Below are 24,976 nucleotides of genomic sequence, written 5' to 3'. Positions count from 1 at the left end.
GATATGCGGATTTATTACCGTTGCTTCAGGAAATGCACTTCTTTTGGTATGTCTAAACATATCTATGACACAAGTTGTGATGAAGAGAACAAATACTGTTGACTATCAGTCCGAAGGCAATGTTCATATCACAAGTAAAAAGGTGTCATAACCATATATAGCACAGCTGACATCATTCATTTTCATACTCATACTTTTCCAGAAATGTTTCTGTTTTTCTCAGAAAAGCTTAAAAAGAAATTCACATACACAGCAGCTTCAATGTTTTTTATTACATCTAGCATTAACCCAATGCATTTTGAGCCTACTGTAGTTTTCTAGCAATCCAGAAAGGTTTGGAGCCATTAATTCCTTAAGCATATGTGCAGTAGGTATGAAAAAGAACAGTTTATCTGCCACCCCAGTGGAAATGGGGGCAAGAGAATATAGCAATCACAATTGTTTTTTCTGTGTATTTTGTTTCTACTGTATTTCATGCTTCACCTGGCTTATGGTAGCAAGATATAGGTAATTTTGACATATCATTTATCAATGTAAATTTTAAATAATTCTCTGCATCTGAATTACTTCACAGAAATATGTAAAAAACATCACAAAATATTTGGTTGTTAGAGTCTATAATAGATTATATTTTACTATGGAGATAAATTTTAGAATAGTACATATAGGTGAGTCAGAAAGCATGGAGAGAGTTTCTGATGGATAAAACCAAATAATAGCTTAATAGCTTAAATTAATAGCTTAAAGAGCAACTTTTTATGCAGAACTGCTTCTATATCTGGAGACAGTTTTCTTTTTTGGGTGAAAAGTCCATGAAAATGTCTATGTTGGGTGGGTTTTTTGTGTCCTGAGCATGAGCTCTAAATTTGGCCTCACGGGCACCACAAGCAGAAATAGGAACTAACCTACATGGTGCTGTTAAGTCCTCTGACTTCTAAGCCTAATGATACCCAGTGCCAGAAATGTAGAAACTCACCACATTAGGAGAGAACTTTGTGAATATTAGTGGCACCTCTGTGTTGACTGTAGGTTTGTAAATCCCTATATGAACTTAGTTGACTGCTGCTGCAAGATCAGAACATGAAGTGACAGGCAGAAGCACTGTAAGATCATATCAGAAGGTGGAAAATTCAGTTGATTATTCATACTGATGTTCATTTTATATCCTGATTTCTTTAATGCTTCCGCATATTAATTTTTTTTGCAATACTTGGAACTTAGAAATCTTTGCCATCTGACATGACTTCTAAGACACACATTCTTAAAATGATCACAGTGTGAGGGAAAAAGAAGAATCAGAAATACAAAAGAAATATTCATTAGCATAATAACCAATAGGAAAGGATAGATGCATGTGTAAGCCTTACAACTGTTCTTCAGTTCTATTGACAATGGCAACATGATAAATTTCTCATAAATAGCTGGGTCTTATCCACCAGAAACCAGTGTTTTTTCCTGTGGCTAACAGCTTGCATGCACCAGTGAGCCAAGATGTTTAGATTGCTCCACTTTGTAAAGCAAAGAAGCCTCATATCTACAGCAGAACCGGTATTTAGAATTTAATTTTGTGCTCCTTGAAAATGTTTGGGTTAAAACCTCCAGATGAGATCCCAGATGTAATTGTTTTTCTTTAACAAAACAGTTTAACTGCTTTTAAAAACTACTGAGAAGATTTGCAGACTAAACAAATGTAATTATCTACAGTTTATGTGCTTTTTTTGCTAATCCCTCCACAAATAATGCTGTAGCTAAAAAAGAGAATCTGCAATAAACATTGTCTAAGATCTTTGGGTATTTTGAAAATATGGTTTGCTTCTAAAGCTGCCATGTAGCCAAGCGCATGCATGTGCCTCTGAAAGGAATGAAGTTTGTGCTTTCTAGCAGGGATGAGTAAGCTATCTTCTATATCATATTTCTTTGTACAAGCCCATAAACAAAATTTTCACTTAAAATGATTCTGTGTTTCTTAAAATAACATCTAGACAACTACAACCTCTCCAAGTAAGGATATGTCTAACTGAGGAACATGTACTCCAACACCATGTCAGCAGGGCCCCGTAGGGAGGTGGCTCTGCGTGAATTCTCTTCTGCTTGCCTGGACATTTTTCCCCTCAAGATGTAGTGGAAATATTTAATTAGAGCCTCAAGAACAGTGTCAAAACACTGATGCATACATATGCCAGAGCACTGGTTAAAAACAAGAATTACCATAAATTGTGGAAAAAGTGCAATAATGCTTTGATGACTTCATGTCCCAGACTGTAGAACAGGGCAGACATACATCAAAGTAGTGAGTAGTAAGGACTTCTAGCCAGAGATATCACTGGATACCTCCTTAAAAAAAGGAGACGTGGAAACTGCTGTCCTTGCCTGACCAAGGTCAAGACAGGAAGACAAGGCTAAAGGGCAGCTTTTCTCAGCAGGTAGTTTAACAGGAGTACTACCTCAAAAAGTCATTACTCAGCAACTCTGCAGAACACGGATTGAAGCAGACAGCAGTACTTTGTGCCTACAGAATGACTGTCATGTCTAGTTCCTATCCTTTGTAAACTGGAGAGTAAATAGTTACAGTGAAACACACGTACACTTGTGCATAAGCGGCTACCTGAGAATCACCATTGAGTTTCAGTGGAATTCGGACTGTTTAGGACTGACCATTGTAATGGAGTGTGGCTCCTTCACACCTTCATGCTTGCAGCCAAGGCACAGAGCTGCCAGAGCTACACTCTCATTCCTTTGCTTCTTCATTTCTTCCTACTTATGTGCTACTAAGGCAGGGTGACTGAAGGGCAGTCAGGTACAGAAACATCTCTAAAACACTCTGCTGAATGTATAGGTGAGAAACTTCTTTTCCACCTGCAGCTGCTAGTCCATCTGTTCCACCCGCGTGACTGCTCTGACAAATTTTCTCCTAGGTCTAGAAATCTGTTCATGAGTACAGTACTTATTGTGAGTGTACATATATGAGGCCATAGTGTCACTTTTCAGATACGGTGAATGAACAACATCCTTTAGGGAAATGGAGCCCAAACTCTGGATGAGGACAGACATTCTCATAGCTATGATTTTTAGGGGGTAGAAAAGCTTCCTACACAGACATTTCAAATGGAGTATTGCAGGAATGAACCTAGTTTGTTACTCTTTCACCTGATGAATTGATGGTACTTCCTGAACTGCCTAGTTCTTTCAGAAGACAGCAAGAAAGCTCCTTCTCTGCTCAGGAAAGCTAAATTGCTACCTGATTTACCTTGTGTGCCTTCTGAGAGAACTAGATATATGGCAATTGCATCAAAAAGAGACTCTCTTAAAATCTTTCTTAGAATTTATAAATGGAATCCCATAAGGACTTGAACTTTATGCAGTCTCCTTTCATAATTATTTGTAACCAAAATGGGAGGAGTTCTCCTGTTGGTCAAGCTGAAATGATTACCAGGAGGAAAAATAGCTCCCTATAGAGATATGGGGGTAGTAGATATGAGACACATGTTTACAGGTGTTGACATTGCAGACTTAAATCTCGGGACGCATGAGAGGAAAATGTAGAAGTGATCTTTTTACTGCTGGGAGAAAATACCAAAAGTCCTTTAACCACTAGGAATGCAGCAAATATAAGCATCTAACAGTTAAGAAACTATATTCAGTGGGGAGTTAAATGCTGTGACTCAAGGTTGAATACTCAGGCCTGTACAACTACAGTTTTTCTCAAGTGTCAAGTTAGTGCTAAGCTCCTGAATACACTGAATGAGGTGGAGGATAGGGCCCTGGGCACCTAGTCTGGGACTCACAATAGCCCAATAACTGGAAGCTGGGATGTAAAGCAACCAAGAAAAAAATGACAAAGCAGAAAATGCAACTGCTTCAGTTATTCCTTGCATGGAATTAGACACCTGTGTTAAGGATCCAGCTATAGTCAGTGGGTCAATGCTCTTTTCTTCAAAGGAGGAAAAGCTGGCAGTTGTGATATAGCCCATATTTTGCTCAATAACCTGGAAGTATGGGAAATACCTAGTGCCTCCCCACAGGCAAAGCCGTGCCCTAGAGTAGTCACTTCGCTAACAGCCTCTCTGGGTTGAGGCACATCTGCACCTTCTCTTGAATCAAGGCAGGTTAATAGCGACTACTGCCATGTCTCTCGAGGCCATGAGTGGAAGTAAAGCATGAGTAAGGGAAGTGCTGAGATTGTTCTACTCCTTGCTCCTCTGATTAATTTTCACATACCTTTTTAAATCTATAGTTATTTAATGTAAATGGTACCAACACTCAGGGGCAGGTGCTGAGGCCTCAGTGTCCCTTTCTCAGCCAGCTGCTCTAACCACTAAGCCACAGATTCAGTTTCTCTTTCGTCCTACTTCCTCTCAGTTCATTTTGCATCTTTGGTTGCTGGCTCACACAGCTTTGTTTGGGCAGGAAAGCTGTGTAAGCTTTCTTGGCCCCTTCCCCATCTCCTAGCTGCAGCCTGTGTTGTGTCCATTTCCCAGAGAAGCCCACTAAGCTGGGGGCTAGTGTGAAAAAGTGGACTTTTCTACTGGTGCCTGTTCACTGAAGTCATGGTAGTTTTGCATGTTTCACTTCTGATGCATTAAGTGTTTTGTTGAATTTATACTTAAACCCACAAAAGAGACAGAAGCTCCAAACTGAGGTCGTGCCTGAAGCATGTAGGTGTCATTTTGGCATAAAAAATATCTGAGATTTTCTCTAGACTTGTGTGGAACTACCTCTGTTACAACTGCTGAACAGCACACAACTCAGGTGAGTCATGGCCCTGACAAAGTTCTTGTACAACATGTGTCTTCAATGCACTTGCTCGAGGACTTTAGTCTGGTAGGCGTACCCAGAGTGCATCCTCTAGGCTGGAACCACACACAAAGCAGGTCCTGCTTATCCTTCACATGCTTCTCCTCACAGAAAATGTTTTAACTCTGTTCGTTGTTCTCACAGTATTCAGATCTGCATCTCCTTTCATCCAACTGCCCCAAATGCCATGTAGTCTTCATTCAATGTCTTTTGGAAAAAGTCCTAAAAGGTAAGGACTGCCCCACAAGCCCTCTGTGTCAGTGATGCGTCAGTTGTGAACGGACAGCCCCAACTACACAAGCTAAAGTGAAGCTGGTCCTTGCATCTCCTGATACAGTCTTGACTGTTTTTTGTTCATACAGTGGCACAACAACAAGGTCATTGTGGTGTGTTTGAAGTATGCTGGACATGTACTATGCACTGAAAAAGATGAGTCCAGAACAAACTCTCTCCTCAGTGTGACCACAAAGTCAACAGATCACCTGAAAATCTTCTTAAAAAAAGCCATCCAGTGCTTTTTAGGAATTAACTTATGTGAAAGACATATTTTAAATAGAGCACTTTAATCCTGTTCTCATAACAGAGGTCTGTGATGAACTGTTACCCACTCCCAAAGAACACAAGACACACTGTTTCTGAAGATGTCAGACTCCTTTTTTGGTCTTTGGAACTACCATATTTTAAATATGCAGTTTGTGAATTCTTTATCTTGTCACTGTAATAGTGTATTTAGAGACATTATAGGTTAAAGCATAATATTAAATAAGAATACTCTATATCTGTGATATCTATAGCTGAACAACATATATGTGGATCTGTGACCCCTAAGAGTACTTACATGAAATGAGCTCATTGTCAGCTGAATGATAAGTCTTATATGTCTTGGAAGTCCTTCCACCTGTTCATCAGTGATGAAGGTAAATACAAATTCATGGATCCCCAACAATGGAATCAGCACAAGTGTAGATCTTGCCAATCTTAAAAAGAAAATGTTTGATTATAGCATTTTTTCAACATCCTTGGTGCAAAAATCAAAACTTCAGCTACAAAGAAATTACTCCAGAAATATTCCCTCAATTTTCTGACTCTGGAATGGTATTAGTAATTTTGTGATTTTGAGGACAAATTCCCAGATATAAATTTTGGAGCACACTACCAGAAAAGTCTGTACAGGAGGAAATCTTGGCTTTGGGTTTAAGGTGAGAAGTTAGGAACAAGCAATTGAACAGGAAGAACGCTATCATCAAACTTATGCTGCTAGGTAACAGCAAAACATTTACATAGCTAAGTACGAGTGATCTGTTAACAGGGGACTTAGACTTTCCTATCACTGCTGAAAACTCTATGTAGCTGCATAGAAAGTTTCTGCAGTGCTGTTGGCAGTCATCTACTTTTTAAAAAACGCAACCAGCATAGTTTTTATGGAAGACAATCTTCTTTAACAATCTGGGAACAGGTTTGCATGGATGAAAAGAGATCTCAAAAGAAAGTAAGTTCTGAGGAGGACTTGCAATGTGAAGAATAGCTTGAATCTTTGAAACTTAAGCAAAATTATAAGCAGTAGAAAAGAGAATATAACACAAAACATTAGGAGGCAATGTTAAATACAGGCATTGCTGTCTGTCATCACAACAATCTTTGTGTAGCAATCTGGAGAATATAGCTGAGATCTTTCAGACCTTGAATGTTAAAAGAAAGTGGAAATACTCTTCTTGTTAGGGATTTAATACTGGAATTGAATAGGAAGTTATTAGCAGAATTTCCAACCACACCCCCACCCCCCCACACACCCCCCCACCGAGTCCTGTTAAAATAATTCATCTTATTAAGGCAGGACTGTAGTAGCAGACAGGGATTCACAATGCTTTGATTAAAGATACTAAGAACTGTAAAGAACTGGGATGTGGAAAGCAGTTAGCAAATACCCAGATTTCCATTGATTTAACTGCAGTTTTCACTGCACCCTTAGCTCCTTGCAGAGCAGCCTGCCCTTGCTGTTCCTTGTGCAAAGGCCAAGTCTAGGACTTTACATAAGACATGATGTGCACCATTGAGACTCTTGCCAAGAGAGCCCACAGCAGGGCCTTCAGCAGTGCAGGCTAAGGATAATGTTCTGATTTGGGTTTATAAGAAGACCAGGCACATTCTTGAGTCAACCGTGTCTGTGTCTGTGAAAAAAGGTAGATGAGAAATGCTAATGTCACTTAGGAATGTCTCACAAATCTTCTATACCTCCTTTTCTTTTGAGAACCTTTTGTCACACTCAAGGAAAAAGTGTGTCACAGCAGTAGAGGCCACAGGTGTACAGTGAGGACACCTGAGAGCAGAGTTTTTACTGCATTGCAAAGTCCTTGAGAAAAATGCCCATAATACTCAGCACACAGGCATTGATCTGACTTTACCTCTCAGATAAGAAAATGTTTGTGGAACCTGTTTCCCCAGATGGTTTTCCTATATCATATTCTGAATATCCGTTACATCTGGTGGTGGTAGGTAAATGTATAATTTGCAAGAGCAAAGTGGCAACCTTCTGATGTTGTGAGAAAAGAAAAGGGCTGGGATTTTGTTATTTATTACGTACCTGTATTTGTAGTCATGAAAGCTCATTTGCTGAGCTTTTAGTTTGGAAATCAGCATCCTGAGAATTTTTAAGAAGATGCCAAAGTTAACCTTGAAAGAAAATATATATGGGTGGGTTACAATAAATGCTATGACACTACTCATATAGCATACATAAAGAAATGTAAAGGTGATATTAAACACTTGCAAAACTTGTCACCAAATAACCAGAATGCAGTTGTGATCGGGTTGGAACAGAAGCAGGTTACTGCCACAGCTGTAGCAGAGGGCACAGAGCAGCAGTGACAGACTCTGCCGCTATCAACTCTCTCTAAATGAGGCAGTTAACAGAGTTTATATTCCTTTAGGTCGTACAGCTCTTCACCAAACCATGACAGGTAGGCAGGATGTGGTAAAAACCAGCAGGGATTGCAACTCTTCAGATGAAGAGTCTCTAGACAGCCAGACAAGGAAGCCCTGGGCATTCTTTTATGAATAATTCACTCCTTTTTGTTAATTAAATTGTGCTGACTTGGCGAAGACCAATCTGCCAATATTTCTCTCCTAATGAGGCCTGCAAACGCCTATGAGTCATTAACTACTTCACTTCCACAAACCAAAAGCCCTGTGCAAAAAGGATATTAAGGTTGCAAAGTTGAGAACCTTAGAGTTGCCATATTCAGCCTGATTTACGTATATGTTATGCTACATGATCTTCCAGTATGTACTGGTTTTGTCTGGAACAGAGTTAATTTTCTTCCTAGTGGCTGGTACAGGGCTGTGTTTTGGATTTAGTGTGAGAATTATGTTGATAAGACACTGATGTTTTTGTTGTTGCTAAGTAGCACTTAGGATAAGTCAAGGATTTTTCAGTGCCCCATGCTCTGCCAGCAAGCAGGTGTACAAGAAGCTGGGAGGGAGCAGAGCCAGGACAGCTGACCCCAACTAGCCAAAGGGCTATTCCATACCATGCGCAGTATAGAAACTGCGGGGAGTGGGCCGGGAGGGGAGGATTGCTGCTCAGGCATTGGTCAGCAAATGGTGAGCAATTGCATTGTGCATCGCTTACCTTTTCTTGGGTTTCCTTTCTCTCTCTTTTTGTTATATTCCTTTTCATTACAAATATTTTTATTATATTTTATTTCATTTTAGTTATTAAACTGTTCTTATCCCAACCCATGAGTTTTACTTTTTCTTCCGATCCTCTTCCCCATCCCACTGGGAGGGGGGAGGAGTGGGTGAGTGACTGTGGTGCTTAGTTGCTGGCTGGGGTTAAACCATGACACAGTACAAATTACATTTTAATTTTAACACAGAACCCTGCTTCCTCATTTTGGGAATGGACATTCGGGATTAGTTTCCTTGTCTTGATGTGTAGGTATTACTGCTGCAACCCTAGTTCTTGTTCTGCGGAAAGAATCAAACACTTTTCATGCTGTTTTCCCCAAATGTGCACAGATGTATCTTTAAAACATCACAGGGTGATAAGTGAATATTATTCCCTTAAAAAACCAAAACCAAAACCAAAAAACAACCAAAGCATAAATAGATGGAAGTCCAAAGTGCAAGATCACACCAGTTACAGGTGTTTTGATCTGATTTTGTAGAGCAATCAGCATCAACGGTGTTACTGAGAGCATCATACTTGCTACTTTAGCTGCAACTGGAAGTGCTCAACCCTTACCCCATCAGCTGTTTGGACATTCAGAAAGCAAAAACCAGAAATTAGTTGCCAGTTGTGATATTTTGCCTAGCATTGTGTATGAACTTGGGGACAGAGAGTTGGAAAGCAACTTTCTGAGGCAGCATTGAACTACCTTAAGCTCAGGTTCATCATTTTTCCTCATGAAGTGCCCTCTTGTCATTCACACATCTCCGTTACTGAAGTGCATGTCTTGCAGCCTATGCTCTCCTGGTTTTTTCTGCACCAATAGTTCATCTTGTGGGCATTTCTTTGGACAAGTTAGGGAAGCTATAGGTGCACACATGTACAAGAGTTACCTTTAAATGGATGACTGTACTGGTCTTTCTTAACTTTTAGAATTTGACTTCTTTTACTATAATTTATTGTTTTTACAAATACAAAGAATTCATCATAGTCAACACTGAAAGATTCTTCAAAAGTAGAGCTAACAAGCATATTCCATCCAAACTTACTTTTGCCTGGAAAATTTGGTTTATCCTAAAAATTATTTTCTATTATGTACTTCTGTTTTTCACAGAAAACACTAAAACTTTATTGAAAATGTCTGCTATAAGATTTAAATACTTTTGCTCTCGATGTTTCATAGAAAAGACAGACTTCTCACTAGAATCTTTCACTATGTGCAAGAACTCTAATACTTTATTTCTTACTTAATGTGGGACAAAGGAAACCAAAAATGGCACATGGAGTTTTTAAGATCAGTGTTAAGAAATACATCTGTCATAGTCTCTTCCAGTTCTCCACCATCAAACTCAGATAATCACTTCCTTTTGAAGTACTCTGAAATTTCTGGATGGCAATAATATATGTAAAAGTGAGGTGACATCATTCTTTTCCAGGCTGACTGCTGCTCAGGAAATAGCAACATACAAGCTAGTGTGGTGCTTTCCCCATGATTCTTTCAATTTTATTTTAAAGAAAACAGGACTGTGTGATAAGGTTCAATAAGATAAAAGAAAAAGGAAATACAAAGTTAGCATTTCTGATGTTTTGCAATAAAAAGGTTAGGAACTTTTGGCCTGTACACCCGCATATGCCCTATGAGGACAAAGTCCAGCTGCAGTACCTGGGTTTTATAATCCATGCACAACCATCATTATGTAAGGTTGACACACATTTTGCCAGTGGATTTTAGATAAGTTTTCTGAGTTATATTCAAGAACAGGATACTGAGAACATCCTGTCTGGTTATTACGTGATCTGGCTCTCAGATTCTAACCCCTTCATTTCTGCCCACTATGCATTTCTCTTGTCTCCATACTGTGGCTGTCCCTCTATCCAATTTATCTTGCTGAGCATCCTCTTAATTCCTCCTCACCACTCTTTTCTCCTTCTTCCCCATTTTCAGTTCCATTCTCCTGCAGTCTGCTATCATGCCTTTTGCTTAACCTTTCAATTTCAGTTCTCATTGATGCCTTCCCTGCCTCCCTCATGGTATCAGTGGTGGAGTGATGTTGATGCTGATCAAGACACTGAAGGAATCTCCCCACCTTCACTCCACTGCTGGCCACCATCATGTATACTGACAAACTGGATTCTGTTATATCAGGTCTGCACATGCATTTCCTGTTTGCCTTAGAAGTGATTTCCAAGTAAGGGTCACCCAGTGTGATTCCAAGGAACAATCACAGACAGAATGTCCTGCAACCTAACAGCAAGAGGATGTCTTAGTAATTCAAAAAGTTTATGGCTCCTTCTAAAAAGATCATTGGTATCAAAATGCACAGGCAAAAAGCAATGATATGTGAGTTCCTTCACCACTTCAAGGACTCAATACTACAAGACTCAACAGACAGGCAACTAAGTTTAAGAAAGTTATCCCAGGAAGAAGCTGAGCCTGCTTTTCTATACACATTGCTGGAAGGTGAAATAGCTTCAACTGTCCTCTAGTTGCTGCTTGTTCTTCTGTAGAAAGATGTCCATAAAGTCCAACTGATAATGCTGTATCTTTAACACTTTCTTTGTATTTTCTAATACTTAATGACTATAAGCTCTGGTAATGATCAGAGGTTACATACTCAGAATAAATTAAACTGCTGGGGCTATCTGAATCTGTGAAATAGCACCAAGCAGAAGATCCCAAAATGTAATCTAAAAAAGCAGGGATTAAAAATTATGTTAGAGGAATAACATATATGTGTATCTATCTATTTACATATAAATCTAAGGTGACCTCTCTTTTTGCCAGCCTTAGTTAGAGGTATTTTTGAACAAAAGGTTATCTCTCTTGTCACTTTATGTCTACCTTAATGTTTCTGTGTATTGGTCTCCATTAGGAAACTATATCTTATTTGTTCAAAAATATCGAAGGACAAAACTGGTACTAATTACAATGAAAAATGAAGGGGAAAAACCCCAGGAGAAAGTATTTTCCCCGAGTTTTGGGTGATGATGAGAGGAACTCTCCAAGTAGTGACATGAACATCTGAATTAAGGTTAGAAATTTATCTTTAGAAATTTCTTTATATCTAGTCTGAACTTTGTATGTTACAGCTCTTGTCTATTTGCTACTATCCTTTTGCTGTACCCTCCTGGGCCCATATGACCCCATTGTTATTGCTACTGAAGACAGCAATGGGATCTCCTCTTAACCTTCTCAAGTCTGAAAAAAACCAGTTCTCTCAGCTTCTTCTTGTACATTTTGTGCTCCAAGCCTCAATAGTCTTGATGGCCTCTGCTGGACTGTCTCCAGTATGTTAATGTCTTAACATTATGTCATTGAATTGCATCAATTATGAATTATCAATTATGAATTGCATTGAACATTATGTCATTGAACATTTATGTCTTAACATGTCGCTGAATGCACCAATTTCTCAATATTACACTTTAAGCAGTGCTTCTTTTACTCTGTGTACACATTTGCATGAATAATGTACATCTCAATTCTACATTTTCTATCTGTCTAGCTAACCAAATCACTTATTCCTCTAATTCTTTTATGCCTTGCTGATTGCATGAGAATATAAGGTATTCTGGACACACACCATAGTCCCACCTATCAAAATTCTGTGTCCATAATCATGTCCTCATGAGTTGTTTTGATCATGCTATTTCCATCTCTTCATCATCACTGCATTTGAAGTGTACACTTTTTTGCATTTCTTTAAGAAAAAAATTCATAACTCGGTCTTGTCATGCTATGCTTAATTGTTTTTTCATTAGGTGAATGTTTTCTCCTCATGACCATCAGTACTTCTGTTGCTATTTCTCTGCATCCTTGTTATCATAAGATCTTCCTCCATAGAGTATTTGGAGATTTCTAGTGGTGCTCACCATGTGGTAGCACTTTCCTAAGCAACCTGCTCACTGAGAAAATGAGGGTAAAAATATGAAAATTAAAAAATATGAGAAGCAAAAGACTCCACCTTTGATGTAGATGGAGCTGTGCAGAATTCACTTCACAGATAAACAACAGTGTTTTGATAGGTTGACACTGGAATCTTTGTTGTTTGCAGATGGACAGAATGCCCATCCACCCACAGTAAGAAACTTCATTTACAATTTTTTATGTCTCATCTTTTCTAATTCAAGAATTGGATTATACTTGGAGAAGGTCACAAGAAACAATGAATCACATTTGTGCATGATGAAATAATTCTTACTGCAATGGAAAACAACATTGGTCCTCGGATGATCCACCAGATTCCCATATGCTCATTTGTTCCCCAGCACCTGAAGAATAATTTAAAGTATAATTACATTATTTTCATAGAAAAAAATAGAAAGTTTACATAGCCTATGTATATATTTCAAAAGGAAGTTGACAAAGTTCAACTTTTTCAAGTGACACTCAGGAGAAATGGAACAAAATAGGAAGAGCCTCACCAACAACTGTAATTGTATTTATTCTGAAGATCTTTCCACCAGAATGTTGAGAGAGGTTTCCCTAGACTGCAAACTTCAGAACTATCTGGCAAACTCAGTCTTTGGATCCACACAACAACTGTACATGGCACCAAATCTTCATAAGGGAATTCATCCTACTCAAATTTATCTGAAACTGGAAACTGGAAATGGGTAAACTATGAATTGGGACCATGGTTCTTGCCCTGCTAAAAAGTATGTATATCATTTCCTTGAAGCTGTCTCCTTTTCTCGTGCTCTAACCTTCTAATTTGTTCTGTGTATATGTTCCTTCTTGCTAATTAGTCTGAAACTCTGTAGGACCTTGGCTTGTCATTTACGGTCTGCATAACATCTAAATCTATGAGACTGTAATTGTGATTTGGTTCCTCCTGTTGTTGCTTAATAACTATATTGGTGTTCCAAACAAAACTCTCTAGGAACCATGAATAAAAAGGGGGAACAAAAGAAATCATACATAAACCCCAAAGTTTATGTGATGCCATTTACAACATCATTGAAGATCAGAAGACTGATGTTCACTAGTGCAAGTTACCCTTACTGATTCATTCACTGAATACTGAACACATCCATTTAATACCAGCTTTTCATCAATATCAGTTTTTGTTATTATCCTCCATAACTATTTTTTTTTTTCAAAATGGCAGTGAATACTAATTAAACTCAAAGTGTAGATGGTCTCCAAGGAAAGCACTAGTCTCCTTTTTTGACTAACAAGATGCTCTCCATGACGATGCTTGTGCTGACAGTTTGCTTCATATAAGTGGGTGAACATTGGATGCAATAGCTTTCATTTCATGAACAGTGGATGTTCATTCTACTTGATTTATGCATAAATTAATCTGAGAATTCCTAGAAGTAATTTAATGTGAAAGTACTAAAATTAACCTAGAAAATGTAACAAGTATTAATAGGTACTGTAGAATCTTAATATAATCTGGTAGTCAATACTTGTGTCAATCATTGTCAAGGGCTTTCAGAAAAATTAAGCAAAGAGAAATCCAGTATTCTAAGGCACATTTTATTTAATAACCTACCCTGTGTTCTCCAGTTTTGATCTGCTTATTCCCCAAGGTCCCACAAACAGGATAGGAACAACTGAAAAGAAAAGGAGTCAATTACAGCCAAGATTGCAGAATGGTTCACACAAAACACAGATATGTTACAGTAGCGTGTGGTGCAAAGACATGTTTTTCAGTCTTCTATTTAGTAGAAAAATCAACCTGATCTTGGCTTTCCCCATTTGTAGTTCAAACACAAAATGAAATTTCACTGTATAGTTGAATCTTGCTTTTTCAGACTGATATATACATATATATATATACATACACACTGGTGAACTGTCCAAATCTTCTTAATTCTTGACCCTGGGAATTCAAAATAATTGGCACTTGACTTGAGGCTTCACAGACTACCTAAGGCACCAGAAGTTAACACTTTTATTTGTCAAAACTTAAGGAGTTTTCAGTGGAGGTATGGAACTCTGTCTAGTTAATTATGACAACTGCCAAGGGCTTATTCTCCTGGTCTATCTTTTCTGGACCCCTTAAAGATAATCTGTGGTCCCTGTTCCCCTATTGTTGCCCCCTCTCCTGGAGATCATAGACTGCAGACTGAAAAAACCCTCTGAAATAAAGGTTTGCTACACTACTACAGTGGTCTACAAATGTGCAGGCACAAGCTTCAATCACAAGCACAAGGCATGTGAGCTACAAAAGGCAGGTGTTCAACTGGATTCTCAGTCCAATAACACACAGGAGATTTTCTGGTGGATGTGGCAGAAAGAAAGGAAAGAAGATGTGGATCACTGGGGCCAGAACAGGATCTAATCAGGATTTTGGGATACTAGCTAAGGTCACGGGAAAAGGTGGAGTGCAGCAATATTGGGAAAGGACCAGAAACAAAATACTCTGAGATAATAGACCTCTGAGTGGCTAAAATGGGGAAAGAGATAGAAAGGGTCTCACTTGGGTGGGAGAAAGCATTGATGCAACAAGTGGATTTGAAAGAACAATCAGGACATGGACCACTTGGGAAGGGAGCTACATGCTACAAATATGAAGTTGTTCCATAGGGAAAGATAATACCCAGGAGAATGAGGTGATGTTGTCAAGTGCAGTTCCTGGACAGTAGCTGAGGCAGTTTATCTCTGTAGGTGTAAACATGGTTCACCCCTGCTGGTTCATCAGCAGCGATACTACAAATGTCCATAAGAAAACTGCCAGGTGTCCCATCTTAGTAGTAATTCCAATAAATATGAATAAGAAATTGAGCTAATTAATGGGAAAAGGCCTTAAGGAAATCAGCGGATACAGGTATGAGAGCAATGGAGAGGGACTGAGACTCTTACAGTAGGGAGCAAATTTCTTAACAGACTTGTCCTATTGCAGTTTGAACAAGGAATAAAATGGTTAGTCTCTGTTTCAATGAGCTTGTGATCAAAGCTTATGATCAAAGACAGCGTGAAAGTGGTCTTGGTGTGTCAGCAGCCTATATGATAATACACACATATTAATATAGCACAAGGAATCTTTAAAGAGGAATGTGAGAGGGAACAGAAAAATCAAGGCATGGATGGTGAGAAGGACCCTCTAAAGTGTAAGGTGCAGCAGAGGAGAAGGCCCAGAGGTTTAGCAATGGACAATGAAGTGTGGCATGCTTTGACAGAAACTTTAAATAGATGAGGAAGGATAGGAATGAGTGTGAAAATGAAGGAAAGTAGCTAATGTCTGAGGAGGAAGAAGCAAAAGAGGAAAAAGAGGGATGCCAAAAATGGATAGCATGTTCAAAACCGCAAGCCTGAAAAATAATCTTCACAGCAGCATAGTGGATGAATACAGGTAAGGCTAGAGAAAAGGATGCTGTAGGAAATAAGAAAAGTTCCAATGTGACTATATCCAGAGATGTACAAAAGGATTAAAGTAATATCCCACTTTTCTTAAACAGTGAAATAATTCACTCTTCAAAGGTACTTGTCTTCTTCCTTTGGTTCTAGAGAGAGACTTGATTACACAATGCACAAAATGAAGCAATCTGTTGTATTGACATCTTCTGAACAATATATACAGTATTATCTAATGCATATTCAAAACCTGGTTCAAATGGTGTAAGAACAAAAGTCAGACATCTTTTAGTCTTGTCATTAGTAGTAAACATAAGCCATTTCTATAAAAGGCAATTAAGGTTTCTGCGTTCTTTAATGGATCTTTATTCTTTCAGACCAGATTGTTCTGCCCTAAATTAGGTTATCTTGTGTGCTTCAACAGGGTTTTATATTATGTTTTTGAAACTTTTTTGCTCAGGTTTCTCCCTGTGTGGTATTTTAGATACTGAAGACCTGTTTCAGATCTTGCTTTAAGCATTGGTATTTTTCTACAGCAATGGTTCTCTTTTAATAAATTAATACCGTCACATTAGAAAAGCATTTAAAATGGCCTTATCTGAAATTCACTTAATTCTAGGAATTTCCCCAGTAGACTATTTTTTTTAGATGCTATCCAATTCTCATTTCAAAATTCAAGAGGTAAGGTAGATGTCAAAGAGAAGTAAAGTGAGCTGTCTTCATTCCCTGTGATTGTTACAGAGAGAGCCTAGTATAACTATTACACAACCAAAATTGAATGACGTGAATTATTGTCAAACTGACAGGGAGTTTGCCACAACCTTGATAACAATAACCAAATATTTCCTTTAAAATGTTGTAGCATTCTAATTGTAATGATTATAATTTCAATTGTAGCTGCCATTTGCTTCAGCTATTTATGTTTGAGTTCAAACACCTCTTTAAAATCATACCTCTTCATCCTCGGTAGATAATTTTAGCAAGCAGTGCAGCACAGCAAATATAGAGTTAATTTATTTACAACTACATAATCATCCACCACAATAAAATCCTTTTAAAAATCACTTTCTTTTTTTTTTTTTTTTTTTTAAAGTGGGCTATACACTATAGTCTCACAGTCCTGGATGCACAATTTTACATTTGACAATACAGTTCAATACACAGACGTGGTGATAGTGAACTGGCTTGTAAAGCCATACACTAATAAAAGTTTTATAGTCAGAAGTTCTTATGGCCATCCATCCTATCCTCCTCCTTAACTCAAGCCACTGGATTTGACTCAATAACTCTTGCAACAAACCTATGTGTTGTCTAAGAGTACATTTTTTGTTTTCAGATCTTCAAAGGTCTGCAAGTTGTACAGGTAGATTTTAGATGGTTATTGGGAATTAGGAAACCTTAATTTTCTCCTTTGTACAGACAAGATACAGAATTATGATCTCTGAGTAAGCAACAAACCTAATTGTCAGATTACACACATAATTTACACAATATTGTTCAGTTGCTTGTAACTAAATTTACATTGTCTTTATTACATGAAAAATGCCTGAAATATAAGACCCGAATCATGAAGTGTTTCAGGTTGTCCTCTGAGTTAAAGCACACTTTAGAACTTTAAGGTGAGCTCGGAAGGTGAACTTATAAAAGAAAATTTTTAATGTTTGGGCATCTTTGCTACATAGGTGCTCTATTACAGAGGAAGAAAATGAAGTTGCTGATAGTACCACTATATTCAGTGATGGCAGAAAATACAGACCAAATACACTCAAATTTCTTCTTTCTGTATACAAGGGTACTGTTTTCTTACAGAACAATTCACCCATTTCCTGTATCTGCAGATCAAGCTCAACTGTAATGAATGTATCACTGTTGGTATACCTTCATTAAAATCATTGACTTCAAAACAAACCAAAAAAAAAGAGTTCAAATATTTTCTTTCTTCATTAAAAAGTATCCATCACTGACTCAAAAGTACCACAGAATCAAGAACTTGGAAACTGTTATGTACTTACCCCATCCTATCACAATATATGTCTGTAGCAGTCGTCTTTCAGAGAGTACAACAGTTATCAATAGCGTATGCAGATAAATTCCTTCTACTAATAGCCAGAAATAATTTGCCCCAACAAAGTAATGCATGAGAAACTGGGCAGTCCTACAAATGAGTATAATCTGTAGAAATGAGAGACCGGGAATCATTGTTAATATATAAAAGCTCTGACAAATCCTGGTTTTCTCTTGTTACTTTAGCAACCATTTAAAAACTAACACATGGTTGTGGTAAAACTGGGGTTTGGTCACATATCTCACGAGACTCTGCTTGGTGTTTGGGAGAGGCTGGAGGGGACTGCAACAATTTAAAGGCTTCTGCATTGTCAGAGAGTTTGAGTGGAGGTGACGAGTAGGAAAAAGTGACAGCATAGACTGGAGTATGTGTTCTTTATCATGATCTGCATATCAGAGTTTTTGCTGATAAGCTATTAAAATCATAGTCACCATTAACATCTTGCAGGTAATTTTGCTTGTTGACATGGGCAAACTATATTCATACGACATCATACAAGTATAATTTATCCACAGTAGTCACACGAGAGATGTTGTTATTCCATTATCTAAACAAGTGTAAGAAAATTAGCACAATTTCCTAGTACAGGAAAGCCTTTAAGCTATTTTTTTTCTCTTAGTGTTCTTACACAGCAAACTCATTGTTTGATAACTCTGTCTTAAAAGCAAGATTTGTGTGGATTGCATACCAAGAGAGAATAAGTGCCAAATAAATGTGTAGATTTCTTCCTAAACAATGCAGTTGTAAATTGTTTTGCTTAATTGGATGTTTCTAAATATAACTACTGATTAATCTGTTGTTTCTATACAAGACTTCATATAGAATCAACCTATTACAATTTATCAAATCAGAATTTTTTTCTTTATTACCCCGAGATTTATCAGCAAAATTTCAGCATTCAAAGCTCAACTAACAAACACCTCAAAGCTTACTGCCATATGGCAAACTTCCCAAACTGTAACTGTTACAGCCACTAGCAGCACACATTACCTATTAACAATGAACTAACAAGTTACCTCAGGACTGAGGTATAATATCCATCCAGTTTCATCATTTGGTCTTTTGGAGTAAATATTGTTGTATACAGTGTCTTTTATAAGGACTGCTGTGGTGCGCAAGATAAAAGATGCAAATAAATTCATATGGATGTAGTTTCTTGTGCAATGCAGTTTTCTGTGGGAGAAAAAGTAATGTATGAATCCTATGGAATACATTTAATTTGCATAAATGAAAAACCACCGTTGCATTCATCAATGGATTTTGCTTAGGAATTGCTTTTATAAAGCTTATTAGGAAAATATGAGTTATTTACACAGGAAGCTAAGCAATAAACTCGATTACATGGAAAGAAGAATGTGAATACTGGAGTCTGTACTTTTAAAATGCATGTAAATTTGTACTAACCTGAGTAAAGAAAGTATAAGGAGAGCTAATACAAGTGAGATGAGAGAAAAATAATGTCCTATAGTGTACAAAAGCTGTAATGTGGTAAGTAATTTATGGTCTTCTTCCTAGGAACAAGAAGAAAAATGTGTTACACACGCAGGCAAGTGGGCAGGGCACAAACACCGCTCAGATTCAACTTTTTTGGGTTACAAGGTATGAAGGGAAGGTTTCTGATGCCTGCTCCCTGCACTGCATGATGAAATCATTGCATGACAGAGCCACTTTCAGACAGCCTTAGTTTCTTTTTAAATTTGAAGGCACTCACAGTCTCATTTCCAGATTGATCCTGCACAAGCACCATTCGTGGTCTGATTTACAGCTAATCATTGCCATGATTACATGCACTAAATGGATCATGGTGGTTTCATAACTGCAGAGATCAGCTCACTCAACCTGTACACACAAGTGCAATTACTATGTGTGTGGCCTGGAGACACAATTACAGATCAGTTGTGTCTGTACAATTCTGAGAGTTAGCTCTGACTAGAGTCATTGAAATAGACTTACTTCTGCAATGATCTCAAAGGAAAAAATCAAAATTATTATATTAGGGCTGTCTAGAATGTCTTTGAATGACAAATAAGACCTCAGATGAGGAAGGGGGTCATTCACACCTCGCTTCATTTAACATTTCTTCTTGGTAAGTTTTTCCATTTAGCTGCTTATGTCTACCTCTCATCTCTTCATATGGCTTTTCTGGCTCAAGAAAAGTTTCTCTGCAGAGGGACATCGAGGTAGAGGATATGTGGCTTTCATAATCCATATTTGGCCTGCAGAGATCTTCTTGGAACCTGTGTCTTTTCCTCAGTGATTCTGTTGTTTTCTTTGTGAATAGTTTTACTGTTCAGCACCAGTGATTTTAGCACCGTCTTCCTACCAGTAGCTGTCTCTAATCAATTTATGCTAATGAGTGCTGTCTGGATAGCATGGGTAAACTGTGCCTCTCTTGGAGAGAGTGAAAGTGCCCAGGGAGAGCAGTGTGGGTGCAGAAGATTCCTGTAGCACAGCCATTAGTCGCTGCTCCATGAAAACAGTCCAACAGGCACAAACCCAATAAAAACCACAAGTTATCTTCATGACTGTGCCAATTTTGCAACACCAAAGCAAATGAAATTAAGCTGATTCCTCTGATGTGTGCGTGTACTAGCTTTGGGTTATTTCTAATATCCTGGGGTTTTCCATTAAATAGAACAAACAGGTACGAAACCACATTTAGCATTGGTAAGAAAGCTGATTAAAGCTCTCAGAGAAATGGTCTGCTGTCACACAAGATGAATTAATGTGTCTCCCACCCATAAGTTTGCAATCCAGAATGGTCAACAAACCATGGAAAACTCTCAGTACTTACAAGTATTTATCACACTTGTATAAATAAACTGTAAGTTTGGAAGTTCATGTACTCACCAAATTTAGTAAAAACTTAGTAGCACATGGGGATCCTGAACTAAAAGTGTTTAATAAAGTATTCAATAAAGTAATGTTACTCAATAAAGTAATAAGCAGTAACAGTGCTCACCCAATAAAGTAGTAAAAAGTAAAAAATAGTCAACAGTAATAGTGCTGACCTAAGAGACTTCATTTTGACATCAGCTAAGCTGAACTCTATGGCAATGACGTTACAAGAAGATGAAACCAGATAAGCTGCATGCTTTACTGATATCTGAAATGGCTGCATTTGTTGCAAGTCATTGCTCAGTTGTGCAAGCAGGTGACAGGATCAGATCCCTGTTTTACTGCTTTAATCATCCTTTACCTTAAACCTAACTTGGGTGGTGGAAGTGAGCTTGCTGGGTTGCAAACTGCCTTATCACAGAGAACACGAGCCAGGCTTCTTGGCAGATACAGACCAAGGATGCGATTCCCAGCTTCACAAACTAGAGTTGATCAGTAATTATTTTAATTTTATCTTCAGTACAAAGTCCTGAGCTCTGTCGAGGTGAGAGTATCTAGTCTGCTCTTAATTCAGCTCAGGAGAGCCAATTTCCCCTGCTGACAAAGCCCAGCGCTTGGGCTGCATGCTATATCAGACCGGAAGGATAGCATTTGCATTATGATAAATCCTCCAGTCTGTGACTACCTACATTTGAAAGGATCAGTTAACGGCTCATTAAATGCTAAAAGTCTCAGGAAGCGGCTGGGAATGAAGTTGTCTGGGCTTTGCAGACTCTTGGGGGAGATGATGGAATCCTTTGAATTTAAGTTACTTGATTGTCAAGCTGCAGACTTGTTCAGTTTTATTAGGCAAAATTCAGCACACGTGAACACTGGACTCTGAACAAAAAATAATTTGTGACATAGAAAGCAGGAATCCCCCTCCCTAAGCTTTCCTCCTCCGCTTCTTCTAAATAAATTAACAGGTTTCTATTTGGCAATCTAAATAAAATCTGCACATTTTTTTGCAGGTATTCAGTGGAAATGTTTTATCTGTTACTCAAGAAGGGATTAAGAAGATTACAGTATTAAACCATAATATAAATATTACTTACATTTTTTTGGAAATGATTTTTCTCAGAACATTCTGAACTATCACGCCAAATGTCTGTGGAGTTTTCCCTTGTTTGCCAAGTCCCTTCATCCAAGCAGACTCTGTATACGTTTCCTACACTTCCTGAAAGTAAACAGAAGTTTAGTCTGAAAGGTCAAAATAAAGATTTCATTTTTCATGCACATTCTAAAGATTTCTCCCTTATACCACAGCAATAGACACCACCCCACCCCCACTCAGAAAAGGAATAAAACCCACTTTTCTTTTGTCTTTGACAGTATATTTTTCATATTTACATAATACAAAGTGGGAGTGCAATCTAGCAGAAATAAATTCCCAGAATGTACCTGGTATTTACAAAAAATACAGTTATATCACCCAAAACAAAAGCTTACATCTCACTTTATTCCTTTTTCTTCATTAGGTTCATAAATTCCATCAAGTATGGGTAACACATTGCCCAGGTTGTGCAGTCAAAATTGTAGGAGGAAGAGTATGGTTTGATTACAGAATGATCTTTCTCTGAAAGACCTGTGGCTGGTGTTTTATTTAGGTGTTTTGGGGACCTATCAGCAGGTGATGTGAACCCATGAAGCTTTCTTGGCTTCCACTCCATTATCCTAGTTCATACTAATTAAGGATTTGCCATCAGAATAATAGTATGGAGACCCTGGTTGATGTTTGTTTGATGTTGTCCTGAACAGATGCCTTCCATTTATTTCTAATCAGACTTGAGCTTTTTCATTCATTTTTGAATTAGAAAGTGTTTAAGGCTTGCAGCAACAACCAGAATATCTCATTTCGCTCAGGATAACTGGAACTGAGAGAACTGCTTTGGGAGAACAGTTTGCTGTGATGGAGCAGGAGCTCTGTGTGGAGACTAGACACTGAAAAAAACCTGAAGGTATTTATGACGTGATCAGAAATCTCATTTCTAGACTTTCCTAATTTTTCTGTGGTCAGGCTTGACAGTGATGACAATCCACAATAAATTTACTTTGAGCTTCCAAATGTTTCTGGTCCAGGTCCATAGGTGTTTCAGAACACACATAGCTGTTCCTTGGAAATGGGACCAGCAATGGAAACGGGGACCACAAGGAACCCTAACCCCAGTCCTGTGAAAATCTATAGGACAAACAGACAGCTGGGCTGTTTCTAATGCCTCTTCTCCTACGGTGCTGTGGTATGGATGAGAATGCCAGATGAAGCTGTAACACAGCAGCCCCACTGTGTTCCCCACTGTGAACACAATTAAAACTTCATAACCTGATGCAATGTCTTACATTCTGCTTTTGTAGAAATTTAGACAGAAAAGGAGAGAAAAAGAGTCTCCATGACAAGGAGGGAAGGAAGATGCTTTTATATTTATTATGAAGAGCTGAATTTGTTCTAAATGGCTGGCAGAAGCCATTGTTTGGGAAACTAGATAGAAGCTGGGTCCCTTTCTGTTTAGAAGCACAAAAAAGTACAAAAGATGACATTACAGAAAAACCATGTGTGGGGTGGGCTGGAGAAAGCTAGGATAAGCAGACCGTAGTAGTATCCCATAAACTAAAGGACTCAGACACAATTTGTCCTTCCAAGTGGTATTAGAAATGCAGCTAAGAAAGCCACACATAGCTAAGAAAGGCTGTGTAGCAGGATTCAGAAATGCTAGGCTGCAGTGGTAGGAATGTCCTTTCATTTCTTTGGGAGAAAGGGAATGTTGTTTGCTTTTAGACAGTTTTGCTCCTGGCAGATGTTACTCTTTTTCCCTTCCTGAAAGTCTCCCTGATGCAGTCCCTCAGGAAAAGGCTGCTTGGGGAGCTTGTTTTTTCACCACACCAGTTGCTCATGGTGCAGTTTGTCCTGCCGGAGGGCTGACTGCTTGGACTGCTGCTTTGTTTAGTTACTCTAGTTTTCTGGGAGAGAGCTTCATGTCTGGGGTCAGTGGGGACCCCAGAAGTTGAACCTTAGAAGCTGAACCCCAAATCTGTTACTGCTAATAAAGGCCTGGCAGTACAGTTACACGATCTTGGAAAAGTTGCTTTATAGCAGGCAATATGGAGCTGTAACAAGCACAGATGGAGAAAAAGAGTAAATAATTAAACATTGACAACAATTTTGTGCCTCAGTTCAGGAAAGAGGTGAAAAGAGATGAGACAAGAAAGCTCTCAGACACTTCAAAGGACACTGGAACAAGAGAGACAAGCACCATCTGTCCTTTAGCTGGATTCCCAGCATAAACTCAAAGAGAAGTTACTACTTTCACATTACCATTTTCCAACCACGGCAAATATGAAGGACAAGGAACAGAGACATTTCCTGGGGGAGAGTAAGGCCAGCAAACAAATCGATCAAATGTCCCATTACAATGTATTCCTGGGAGAGAATCAAATAAAAGCTTCATAACTTGTTCAGAAAATGGACAATCATGAAAAGCATTGTATACTGTTTCAGGTAACCTGCAAGCTACTCCAGAGTATTTGCAAGATGTAGCAGATAAATTCTGTGCATTCACTGTGCAATGCTCAGTGCTCAGTGCAGAAATGGCTGCTGCCCTTCTTCCCTACATCTACACAACAGCAGCAGGTTTTACGTGCTTCATTATGGGATAAGGATATCGCTCAAAATCATTCTGAGGCTTCTGTTATCCAAATGTAACAGTCAAATTCAAGCTGTGCTCTCACTCACTGTACTCACTGTACATGCTGCAGACTTTTTGCTGGTAAATGGAAGATATTCCACCTTTCATGACCTCTGTGGCACTGTTCTCAGCTCAGATCACTGCCAGATTCTCAGATGGTGACTCCTCTTAGTCTTTGCACCATAAAAGTTGGGCAGCTGGTAATATCTCAGATTATCTCACTTCTAAGCTTCACAGGTATCATCACATCGCTCACAGGACTTAAGGTTAAGATAAAACATTTGACAATGCAGAATTGAAATGGTGCCATCAGGTTACAGTAAAATAAAATAAAATGCATGATGTCTGCTCTCTAGTTTTGGTTAGTTTCTGTCTTTCTTCTAGGATAAACTGAAGTTCTCTCTAACGTCAATGGTTTTGCCCATCCAAAGCTAGAAGAGCATATTCTGCTTTGTTTTCCATAATACTTAGCAATGCTTTGAGAAACTTCTGTGAGAGAGCAACAAAGATAGCTGTGTGCTATCTCACCAGCATCTTTTTGGAGCGCTTCTGCTAAAATACAGAGCACAGTATGTACATTCTTAGTA

The 24,976-nt window shown here is 38.4% G+C and overlaps 1 protein-coding gene across 1 annotated transcript in view; it reads right to left on the bottom strand.

Annotated features, from left to right (window-relative positions):
• Window positions 1–24,497, bottom strand: part of GLP2R (glucagon like peptide 2 receptor) — a 28,170-nt gene extending 3,673 nt beyond the window's left edge. The window contains exons 1-10 of the mRNA XM_074847213.1: window positions 24,437–24,497; window positions 24,020–24,214; window positions 21,765–21,886; window positions 19,237–19,343; window positions 18,849–19,005; window positions 17,780–17,939; window positions 13,963–14,023; window positions 12,664–12,733; window positions 7,376–7,464; window positions 5,633–5,771 (exon numbers count right to left, since the gene is read on the bottom strand). Coding sequence (XP_074703314.1) covers window positions 5,633–5,771; window positions 7,376–7,464; window positions 12,664–12,733; window positions 13,963–14,023; window positions 17,780–17,939; window positions 18,849–19,005; window positions 19,237–19,343; window positions 21,765–21,886; window positions 24,020–24,214; window positions 24,437–24,497 — 1,161 coding nt within the window. The remainder of the gene's footprint in view (window positions 1–5,632; window positions 5,772–7,375; window positions 7,465–12,663; window positions 12,734–13,962; window positions 14,024–17,779; window positions 17,940–18,848; window positions 19,006–19,236; window positions 19,344–21,764; window positions 21,887–24,019; window positions 24,215–24,436) is intronic.
• Window positions 24,498–24,976: the final 479 nt, after the last annotated feature.

This window comes from Strix aluco, chromosome 21 (genome assembly GCF_031877795.1).
Source record: "Strix aluco isolate bStrAlu1 chromosome 21, bStrAlu1.hap1, whole genome shotgun sequence".
Lineage (NCBI taxonomy): Eukaryota > Metazoa > Chordata > Aves > Strigiformes > Strigidae > Strix > Strix aluco.
Note: the sequence above shows the minus strand (reverse complement) of the source record. Positions and strands in the feature narration are given on the sequence as shown.